Source organism: Myotis nattereri, assembly GCF_964212035.1.
Source record: "Myotis nattereri genome assembly, chromosome: 1".
In the NCBI taxonomy this organism is placed as follows: Eukaryota; Metazoa; Chordata; class Mammalia; order Chiroptera; family Vespertilionidae; genus Myotis; species Myotis nattereri.
The window spans coordinates 188,501,870-188,514,307 of NC_138075.1; the positions used below are offsets into that span (position 1 = coordinate 188,501,870).

A 12,438-nucleotide genomic window follows, 5' to 3' on the forward strand; every position below is an offset into this window, starting at 1 on the left:
AGAGGATAAATTACATTCAGTCACAGAGAGCAGAGGTGGCTTCTTATAAAGATGACCTCTCAGGTTGTCTGTAAAGAAGAGTAAGTCGCACAACAGTCAAAATATAAGCCAAGGCACAGAGGGGAGAAGGTTCTAGCTAACAACTTTGGACTTTATTTTCTAGGCAAAAAGTCTTCAGTAGGAGGTAGCAGGATGGGAACAGGATCCAACAGATTTGTGTTCAGAAATGTAAAAATTAGATTATGAAGAGAAGAGCCTGTATACTAAGACTATTTAGAAGGCCATAACAATGGTCCAGAAAAAATCCAAAAGTCAAGAACTTGAATTTGGGAATATTACAGAAAATATGGAAATTCAGATAGAACTTCTACCTTCTATCTTAGCAACCCTCCTCCCCAACTTACTACTTTCTCTTCCCAATCTGTTATGAGAAAGCAACAGAAATATTTAGTTATATCATTTATATCATGAGATTCCATTATTTGGACTTCAAGCCAATGGACACTCCTAAATTTCTTGAAGAAGCTACTATGAATATACATTTCAGGAGGCCAGTTACTCATAATGAAGTTTTCACATCCACACAAAGATATCTTGAAATGCTTCAGCTGTGTACTTAGCCCAATGAAGGAAGCAAACTGCAAGGGAGTTTTGAGTAGACTCCCAGCTTCATCATACGGAATGGAACCCCATTATTTGTCATTACAATAAGATGCTAGAGAAGTCCTCAGCCTTCAGGAGGTCACTCCGACCCTGACAGACAGACCAGGTATGTTAGCTCAGCTCATCCTTAGTAAAGCATATGTAAAATTGCAAAAGGCCAATTTGAAAAGAAATGGCATAATAAAGCAAAACATATGTTCAACAATTTAAAAACTAGGAACTAAATTAATTTTTTAAAAGCCCTACCAGCACATTTGGAAGATATTCACTAAAAAATTATTAAATTAAACATTATTAATATAAAATTATTAAATATTTCCTAATTTAAGCTTGTTACTCTTATTCTCGAAGAATGTTTTTAAAGTAAATCTTTTCTTGTTATCAAAATCAAAGTATTTTTAGTACTATCTCTTATTATAAAGATAATATACAAACATGTAGAAAACTCAGAGTATTTAAGAAATATAAAGAAATAAAATCTCAACATGCATAAAATCTCAACACTCATATACATCTACTATTAACATTTTAATGTTCCAGGTACCTTTCAATGCAGATTGCATACATCATACATCCCAGACACATATAATTATCTGTCAGTGGAATCAGACTATACATGCTAATTTATCTACTTTTCTCTCAAGAATGTTATAGAAACAAAGATCAATAAATTTAGAAATGTACCATTTCCAATAACTAAGTAGTATTATAGTGTGTAGATATATAATATTTTATATAACCAGCCCTTTATTGACAGTTTTAAATTGTTCCCAGTTTTTCACTATTATATTCAACATCCTGATGACTACCCTTGTTCACACATCCTTGCACATTTGCATGATTATATATTGGGGATATAGTACCAGACATAGAGTTATCAGAGTATGGGATCTATGCATTTTAAAAAAAAAAATTTTCTAGAGATTTTCAAATGTTTTCTTTGTTTTTACTGAAGATTTTATTGTAGAAGCATTTTAGATTTACAGAAAAGTTATAAAGATAATATGGAATTGCCTTATACATTACACCCAGCTTCCTCTATCATTACCACTGACATACAATAGTACATTTGTTACAATTAATGAATCAATGTTGATACATTGGTATTAACCAAGATCCTTATTTTATTTAATTTCTTTCATTTTTACTTAACGTACTTTTCTGTTGTGTTCCCAAATCCCATCGAGAATACGATATTACATTTAGTTCTCATGCCTCCTTAGGCTCTTGTAAACTAGGACAATTCCTCAGATTTTTTTTTTTCTTGCTTTTTATAACCTTGCCAGCTTTGAGGAGTACTGACCAGGTATTTTATAGAATGTCCCACAATTGAGGTTTTTCTGAGGTTTTTTTCTCATGGTTAAACAAGGATTATGGGTTTGGGGGGATGAAGACCACAGAGGAAAAGAGTCATATTTATTGCATCATATGAAGGGGGTGCATATTAGCAACATGACTTTTCACTGTTGACCTTGATCACCTGGCTGAAGTAGTATTTGTCAGGTCTCTACACTAAAGTTACTCCCTCCCTTTTCCACACTATACTCTTCAGAAGCAAAACATTATGTGCAAACCACACACTAAGAATAAGGGAGCGAAGGGTTATGCTTTGAATATTTGAAGAATATTTAAAATTCTTCTATTTGTTTGTTTTCCCCATGTATGTGTTTATTCAAGCACTTCTTATACCAATAGAGAGTAGTTTATGTATTTTAAACATTTATCTTAATTTCTAGATTGCACTCCAGAGGGCCCCAGTTTACATTCTCACCAGTGGTATATAAGTATACACAAGTGTGCTTATTTCCCCACAGCATTAACACTAAGCATTGTAAATCTTTTCCATTGTTGCCAATAAGAAAAAAGCAATACAGTGGGGCCTTGACTTACGAGTTTAATTCGTTCCTTGATGGAGCTCGTTAAGGAGCTCATTAACTCAAATTACTCTGTCAACTCAAAGCAAAAAATCAGCCTAGAGATGGCTCCTTTCTTGGAAAAACTCGTTAGTCGGGACACTCGTAAGTCAAGGCCCCACTGTATGTCATTATTTTGATTTGCATTTCTTTGATGACTAGTATAATTTAACCTGCCTTCATCTATTAATAAGTCATTTTTATTATTTTGTTTATGAATTTCCTGGTCATGAGAGTGCTCATTTTATTATTAACTAGAGGCCCAGTGCACAAATTTGTGCACAGTTGGTCCCTCTGGGTGGCCTGCAGGGATTGGTGGAAACCCACAGTCCAATGTTGCCTGAAGCTCCTACCTGCTGCCCCCTCTCATCCTGGCCTCACTGTGCCTGCCATGGGCTCGTGCCCAATCAGTCCCAATTGGAAGAAGCTCATTCTGCCACAGCAGCACTTACCAGCCATGAGCCCTGCATCTGGTTCCCTCCCAAGGGGAGTAGCCTGTGGGAACCAGCTGAAACTGGCTCTCCAACATCCCCTGAGGGGTCGTGGATTGGGAGAGGGCACAGGCCAGGCTGAGGGACCTTACCAGTGCAAGATCAGGCTGGGGAGGGAATGTGGGAGGGCTTTAGGGTGTGTCCAGCCCATCTTGCTCAGTCCTGATTGGCCAGACCCCAGCAGCAAGCTAACCCACCTATCAGAGCATCTGCCCCCTGGTGGCCAGTGCACGTCATAGCGAATTGTTGAGCAGCCTTAGCAAATCATTAGCATATTACACTTTGTTTGTTCAGTTGTTCTGCCATTTGGTCTATTTACATACAACCCTTTTATTATATAAGATTATTATATAGGATGAAGCATTTGTCCTTTTTACATAATCTTGGGGGGGGGCTTTCTTTATTAGAAAATTAAAAGTTATCTATCATTCATGTTGCATATATTTTCCTGATATGGGATTTGACTTTCAACCTTGTTTATAATGTAGGGTTTTTTTTATGCCCAATAGGTTCAGTATTTTTATGTAGCTAAAATTATCAATCATTTTAATGATTTCTTACTTTTATGCCAAGTTAAACATGTCTTTCTCCACTCCAAATATTCTAACATGTTCACTCACATTTCCTTTTTTGTACTTTAATTATTTCAGTTTTTGTAATTTTATCTTTGATTCATCTGAAATTTATTTTATAGTAAGATAGATATACAGTTTTTTCCCAAGAAATAGCTAGGTGGTGGTACCAAAACTATATGTTAAATAGTGTAATTGATTTATTTGTCATGCTTACCTTTATCATACACTAAATTTTTCCTTTTATTTTCTGTATTCTACTCCCTACCACTGATTAATCTTGCCTCACAGTACCAAACTACTTAGAATACTATGGCTTTAGAATCTATTTAAACACCTGTCAAAGCAAGATCTCCTGTGAAATTTTTCTGATGTATGATTTTGGTAATATTATACATTTATCCTTCTGTAAAAACACATAAAACATTTAAAACATAACATGAATAATACTTTAAAATTGTGCTTTATAGTTTACATAGCACTTTGACATATATTATCTAACCTTCAACTCATAACAGCCATATGAATTAATAAATCATTTTTATAGGCCAGTAAGCAAAGGTTGTGAGATTAAGAAACTTCAAAGGCCATTCAACTGGAAAGTTGTAGAACCAGAATTTAAACCAAGGTCTCCTGACCACAAATCCAAGAATCATATAATTTCCCATTGGTAACATCAGTACCCTCATTATCCTTGTCCCATAGACAACATTGTTCTACTTAATGAGCAGTGAACTAGTCCTGGAACCTTCTATTATATTAAGCAATTCACTTTGCTTTTCTGGTTCTGTTTACTCATAAGTAAAATAAATTTGTTGGGCTAGATGATTTTTATAGTACTTTCTAATACAAAAAGCCTATGATTTTGTGATTTCCATGAGAGATATTTGTGCCACCCATTCACCTGTTTTTCTTATCCTACCTTTCTGGCCACTCCTCTATGTCCTTTACAGGCTCAAGCTCCTCTACACAGCCATTTAATGTTGAATTCCCCAAGGCTTTGGCCTATTCCCTCCTCTCTTCTCACACTCTTTTCTATCTCTAGATAATCTCATCTACGAGCATGACTTCAACCAAAATGTATACTAGTGACTCACTCTATCTTCAGCCAGGCTTTTCTTTTGTACTTCAGAACTTTTCACCCATTTGCCAGCTTGATATCTCTACTTGACATTTTTAAAAAATATATATCAAATACATTATGTCCCAAAACTAAATCTATGATCTTTTCACGCCATCCTAGCCTTCTTCTAATAATCCTAGCCACATTAATGATAATGTCATTTATTCAGTTTTTTAAACCAAAAACTTAGAATTCACCCTTAACATACTGCTCTCTGTCATTCCAAATATCAAATTCATTACCAATTCTTGTAGGTTTTGTCCCACATTATTTTTCAAATCCATTCATATCTCTCCTTCTGTGCTACCACCACATGCATCCAAACCATCACCTCTACTCTAGAGTACTAAAATAGCACCATAACTAATTGGCATTATTTCTTCCCTAAGAAATAACACATCCAGAGATGCTGTTCTCAAATTGCAATCTGATTATATTTTCTTCTTACTTAAAAAATGTCAGTGACTTCCCATTATTTAAGATAATGCTGCATGGTCTGGCCTTTCCTATCACCCTAGCCTAGCCCCTTTGCTCTCTATGCTGCATGCTCACACTAGCCTTCTTTTATTCTTTAAACACAACCTATTTGTTCCCACTACAGAACTTTGCATGTGCCATTCACTCCACCTGTGAAGTTTTCCATCCTCTTCAACCAGCTAACTGAGAAAATGCGAGTCTCACTCTTAAAAATGTTCAAGGCCTCTCTAGAAAAGAAATTATCATTTTGTCAAACAGCTGGTTGGTTTGACATCTGCCTATAGAAATGGATATTGAAAAAGTAAAATACAAGATGGTGTAATAGAGATTGCATAAACTTTACAATTTAAAGAATTGGCTTCAAAATCTGGCTTACTGTAGCATTCACCATGCTACTTTATTCCCCTACTTTCATCTTTCATATCCAACTCCACCTTGGTGCACCCTCACAGTATAAAGGAATGGATTCCACTCTCAATTACAAAACCTTACTATATCTGACCTTGCAATTTGGGGGAACTGTTCCAGCCCTAGAACCACTCCTCATTCACTGTAAAGCTAAACTTCAAGAGGGCCATCCTTGCTGGGACTGAGCAATGATTCAGGGAGATAGCTAAGGGCAGGTCAGGAAATTACCAACCGATGCTAAAAATACCTGATGCTTACATATTAATTAGAAATATCAAGGAAAAGGCTGACTTTTGCTTTTTTCTCCCCTTCTCTTCAAGATCTCCATTGCTACCCATTTTAACCTGGTTTTAACTTTTAAACGCAGTTGTTAAAAGGATTACACAATATAAGTTGTATCAATGGACTTCCCTAATGTTGGCTTGCCACCAAATCACATAACACGGTCTCTCATTGAGTAAAGCATCTAGTGTGTTTAGAATGTCCTCTGGTGAGACACATCTTATCCGCTATCATCTTTGTGCAACAAATGAAAAAAATGGGCCTGCATCAAAAGGTTATATAACCTGCCTAAATCAATCCCATGTATTCTGAAATGGAATGGAACTAAACTGAGCTGAACTAGTTACTCAGTCCCTATTATCTCATGTACGTAAGTCTCATGTTGCGAGGTTGGGAGCAAAGATTAAGGAGAAGAACTGTAATTACAGAGGGTTTCCTCCCCCCTTTATTTCTACAGATTACTACAACATTCAAAAAATCAGATTTAAGAAATCAGTTCATCCGAGCTCATGTTGTCAAACTGAGGTAAGTGGAACAATATCAAAAAGTATGGAAACTTGGATGCAATTTGGCCCATTTGACTTTTATTCACAGCATGAATAATGAATGAAACTTTCACAAAATTCAATGCAATATTATGAGAATAGTATCATAAGCAATTTAAAAAACAATGCCAAAACAAAAACAAAACATGTCAGATATGACCTATTTATCTACTAATATAAATAACTACATTTAATTTTTGGTAGGAAAAAGAGAAAGGGTTGGAGAGAGATATGGGTGAAGGTAAGGTAACAGGGCTGTCCTGTTGTATAAATCCAGTGGATATCATTCACAATGCAGTCTATGTAAACAGGGCCCCCTGGAGTTATGCAGTGCTGTGGTCCTGGCCTTATACATCCAAGATCAGAACACTACAGCCAACATCAAAAGTGGCTTTGGGTTTTTGATTGCCTGGAATGCAGTAATATGAAGATGCTGTGGCAAATGCAAGCATGTCTGTCATGATTAATAACAGGGGGAGTAGCAGCATGCATGCTAGCTATTTGCTATTCCTGCCTTTATTCAATGTGTACCTATTTACATGATGTGATAAGACAAGCATTCACAACTAAAATAGTCACCCTTCACTAACCCTACCACAAATGCCTCAAATGCCCACATTGCACAATTCTACAAGCAACGTGCAAACATTCTTTGAAAGGAGAATGATTCTGTTCTTTCTCAAATACTAATACTACAAGAAAATTAATTTTTCTTATTCTCTGTAGAGTCACCTAATAAGAAGCCATGGAGATAGAGCTCTGGACAGATAAATTTTGTTGAGAGTTAGAGGAGTGGGCAGAATCCATGAAAAAAGTATTTTCCAAAATGCACTTCAGTGCACATTTGCCTTAGTACCTTCTTGTGAAAGTCTCTATATTAGCCACCAGCTCTCAAAACATGTAGGACTGAATGAGCTATCTGTATTTTCTCTCCCTTTATTCACTTACCCTTAGCTGAACCTATTTCCAAATCTGAACTTATCATCTCTCCTTCACCAAATGTTACTCTTGTAGTGTTGCATACCTCTATTAATGGCAAAAGCTTTAACCTAGTTGCTCAAGAAAGAAATATGAGTCATTTTTAATTTCTGTCTTTCCTTCAATCCACATTATGTATGTATTTATATATATATATATGTGTGTGTGTGTGTGTGTGTGTGTGTGTGTGCGTGTGTGTGTGTGTGTATTTTAATACATATATAAATAAAATGTCTCTTTGAGACATTTTATTTATATATGTAGTAAAAATTTTACTAAACCTTTATCTGACTTCTTCCTACCATCTTCATCTCTGAGCTTATCTTTTACTACTTTCCACTCTGCTCTTTACTCCACTAGACTTCTTTCAGTTCTTCACTCTTCTTAACTCAGACCTTTATATAAGCTATTCCCTCTGCCTGAAATACACACACACACACACACACACACACACACACACACACTTTTCCCCCTATCCCTTCTGTATTAAAATATAGTGTGTTAATGGAGAATTTGAGCTACAGAAAGCAAACACATCAGGAAATGATTACCCTTGAAAAGCCAGTTTTTATTCACAATTCCCAAGATGAAGTGACATGACTCTTTGATAGGGTTGTTATGAAGATCAAATAAATTATTAAATATAAAACACTGTCCTGTGTGAGCAGCTGTTTACATGTTTATCTTTCACTAAGGATCCCTTTCCTTTGAATTGCACATTTATATATTTTCTACTTTTTCTCTTGTTAGTCTTTTCTTACTGATTTGTAGAATTCCATATTTATAGTAGGTACCAATCATTTGTCGCTCTCTGAGTTGCAAATATATTCTCCTTGTCTGTGGCAGATAATTATCATAATTATCCATTTTTAAAAATATCTTTATGGTTTTCAGGCAAAAAGGCAGTGGTGTGATGGCAGATACTGTTATGAAATTTAAATTCTCTAGAAATAACAAAGCAGCATCAATGAAAAGCAGAATTGAGTCTGTTTTACATCAAATACTGAATAACTTTGGAAACTTGGAAATAAACCCTCCGACTGATGTAGAAGGCAAGTACCTTGTTTTTTGCCATTTTATTTCAATATATCCCTCAATGTAACTAACCCATGTTTTAAATTAATGAGAAACTGGCCTTTTTCCCCCCTGGAGTTAAACTTTGTGAAAACAATATATTATGAATCTAGGTACAATATGTAGCCCTCTAATATGAAACATTTTAAAGTTTAAAGAATCATCTAGAATTCATATAGTAAATTTCATTTATTAAAAATTCTTTATTAATTTTCCCTTTCAATACTCCTTATGAGAAATGTTGTCAGGTGTTCAATTGTATGCATGTTACAGGAATGGTAAATAGCTTCTCAAAGTCAGAGACCCATTTAATGACCCCACTCAGAACAGAGCACGCAGCTGTAAGATTTCTAGTAAATACTTGTAGAATAAAGAAGGAAATTAGGAAATTTAGCGATGTCTTTATATTCTTTCTGAAAATTATCTCTACTTCTGCCTTTCTTGAATCTATGTCTGTTTTCTTCATCCCAATTGCTACCTCTCTAGTTCAAGCCAACATCATCTCTCATTTGAACTTTTGCACCAGCCTTCATACTGCTCTCCTGATATATTTTTCTTGGCCCCTTCCAATCTATTTTCTACAAATTCATTAAGGAAATGTTTTACAATACAAATGATTTTGCTTACAAGCCACCCACAGCTTCCCACAAAACACACACACACACACACACACCTTTAAGTGGAATACCATATTTTCTGGTTTGCCCAGGACAGTCTCAGTTCATGCCAGTTATTCCAAGAACCATGATAATTATTGCCCCCTAAATGTCCTGGTTTGGACAATAAAGGATATAGCCACTTCATCTAAAGCCCTGCATGATTTGGTTCATACTTACCCCTCCAGCCTCGTATTATACCACTCTCATCCTCATTCTGGCCACACTTTCATTTTCCCCAACTGCCAGGCTCCTCTCTTCCTGCTTCAGGGCCTTTGCACGCATTGCTCCCATTTGTTATAATACTCCCTAGATCACCCCTGAGCATCTGTCAGTTTTCATCAGAATTATTACTTTCTAATGTAAACCTTTTCTAACTTCCGTTATTCAACTACCTACCCTTGTCACAGACTCTTTCATTTACCTTCACAGTATTTATCTCAAAGGAAACCACGAAATTATTTATGTGATTTTTGTACTGTTTATCTTCATCCTCTTCTGTAAGTTTACTAAAGGCAAGAACTAGTCTGCCTTGTTGATCCTACTCAGCATCTAGTATAACAGATACTCCATTAATATTTGTTGCATGACTAAAGGAAAGGAATTACTTAGTACATGCATAAAATTGAAGGGCACTCCTCCAACTTTGTCTTAAAACACGTTTAATAAACCATGATTCTCTCACAATAAATTCAAGATTAAAGGATTTTGGTGGCTCCCACACTGGACTGCTATTTAATCTGGATTTTACCAACAAAGAGGAAAGCAATTTTAAATCTGTTGGTAAACAATCATTGCACCAGGACCACAAAGTTTTCTCCCCAGCTCCTCCAAGCCCTCCCAGTCCTACCTTGGACTCCCATTTCCTCTGCCAGCAAGTAAAGAGTTAATCCTTGGCACAGAACAGACCTCCAAGACACTGCTCCAGTTCCATGGCTGGTCATGTCCTTTCTGACTGGCTGACACTCAGACACTACAGTTTGTTTAATCCTCACAATAATCCTATCTTACATTTTTATTGTTAACACTCAGAAAAGCTAGATAATTGAGTCAACATGTAGGGGCGTCAGGATTTGAAGTCAACTCTCTCTTATTCTAAGGAGGAAAAGCAATGGTCAGCTCTTTTTATTTTTGTTGCCTCTAAAAAGGATTTTTTAGCTCCTCTGACACACAGCAGATGAGATACCAAAGCCCTGTGTAACTACTGGCAGCCAATAAATTTGCACAGATTTATTTTAGAGAGCATGATTAGCACATCTGAGTTTAGATTTAGCTTATAGGAAATATGAAGCTGATTTCAATCAGAGAAGAATATGACCTGATATACATTTTTAGAAAAATCAGTGTGGTAAAATAGAGATGGATGCATGCAAAGTGCAAAGGAACCCAGTTTGAAGGTTATTTTAAGAGTATCGGTGTCAAATGACGAAAGCATGAACTAATGCAATAGCCAAAGGGATGGAGAGAATGGGGCTAATTCAAAGGAAAATTAGAAGCTAGAAGGTACAAAATGTGGAAACCAATAAGATGTGAAAATTACAAGAAAGAAATAGTTAAAAGGCCATTTCAGATGTCTAGCCATTGGTGGAAGTGATGTCATTACTAAATGAGGAGCCGAGGAATCTGTATTTTAGCAGCTGTCCAAGTGTTTCTGACTATGGGTGTCTGAGGGCTACCCTTTAAGAAATTACAATAAAATTACACACAGTCCTTAATGTACTAATCTCAGTCTTTTTGTTTTTTGACACCAGCTATTGATGACCAGGAAGCAGTAAATATGTTCAATCAAGGTAACTTTTAAAATTATTCTGTAAATATGATTTACCAGAATATATAGAGTAAGTGGTCAAGTCAGTTGTGCCCTTTGCCAAGGCAGCGTCTATTGAGGTGATACCTTTATTCTTAGTTCACTCACGTGGGATGTTGTTGAGATAAGACACTGCTGATTCCATTGGCGATACAGTGCTATTCAGGTTTGCCCTCCTTGAGGAAAGAAGCCGTAGCAGTGGCATTCCTCCCAATCTGTAACAAGTGTAGCCTCTTGAAAAATTTCTTGGCAGCTTTGGGAAGCTTTTCCTGCCCTGGCCCTATGGTGGCATTTCTGTAGAATTGTAATTTATGTTGGGTGATATCGTTTATATGGCTTCTCCTAACTACCAGAATAGTGTGCTTTGTTGTGGAATTATGTTAATTATAAAGTATAAATTTTTTAAAATTATAAAATGTGCTGCCAGTTTTATGTTGATAACCTAAAGGACAAGTCACTACTTTCCACTGTCATTCTGTATACTCTCTGGCTAGGATAGCTGAAATATAATCACTAGAAAACAGCAGTTTTCTGATGATAAAATGTAGACAGAAAGTAATTTAATATACCTCAATAGCTGGCCTATTTCAGGTACTTAAATGATGTTATAAGATAATGCTACTCTATGGGTGTTGTTCAACTTTATTATATATTTAATGCATGCTTCTTCATTTTAGTGAAAATGTGCTTAAGTAAATTTCTAGAGGATTTGGTTGGCGGTACAACAAAGGAATATATGTTCCATGTATATTCTTTAAAATATATATATATATATATATATATATATATATATATATATATATATTGATTTCAGAGAGACAGGGAGAGGGAGAGATAGAAACATCAATGATGAGAGAGAATCATTGATCGGCTGCCTCCTGCACGCCCCCTACTGGGGACCGAGCCCACAACTCCAGGCATGTGTCCTTGACCCGAATCAAACCTGGGACCTTTCAGTCTGCAGGCTGACGCTCTATGCACTGAGCCAAACCAGCTAGGGCTCCATGTATATTCCTTTTTTAAAATATGTATATTTTATTGATTTTTTACAGAGAGGAAGGGAGAGGGCTAGAGAGTTAGAAACATCGATGAGAGAGAAACATCGATCAGCTGCCTCCTGCACACTCCCCACCGGGGTTGTGCCCACAACCAAGGTACATGCCCTTGACCAGAATCGAACCTGTGACCCTTCAGTCCGCAGTCCGTGTATATTCTTAATAGAAGTCTAGACCTTTTCTATCTGAGAAGTCTATTACAAAAAAGAAAAAAAAGAAAAGTCTTTGGATGGTTGTCATATTGAAGCAGTATCACTACCTTAGAGCTGATCCAGCAATAGAAATTGGTGGTGGTGATTTACCTCTAATTTCTTAGTAATAAACCAGAGGAAGTAAATCATGCAAATGGGAATTGAGAGGAACTGAGTGACTGGCCAACCCCAGCCCACTTCAG

At 36.2% G+C, this 12,438-nt stretch overlaps 1 protein-coding gene across 1 annotated transcript in view; it reads left to right on the forward strand.

The window, feature by feature from the left end:
• The window catches only part of LOC308535556 (transmembrane protease serine 11D-like), a gene marked incomplete at both ends in the record, with an annotated part of 60,023 nt that overhangs the window by 31,671 nt on the left and 15,914 nt on the right, over positions 1–12,438 (forward strand). The window contains 3 exons of the mRNA XM_081114502.1: positions 6,387–6,454; positions 8,347–8,504; positions 10,934–10,972. Of these exons, the coding sequence (XP_080970628.1) occupies positions 6,387–6,454; positions 8,347–8,504; positions 10,934–10,972 (265 nt within the window). The remainder of the gene's footprint in view (positions 1–6,386; positions 6,455–8,346; positions 8,505–10,933; positions 10,973–12,438) is intronic.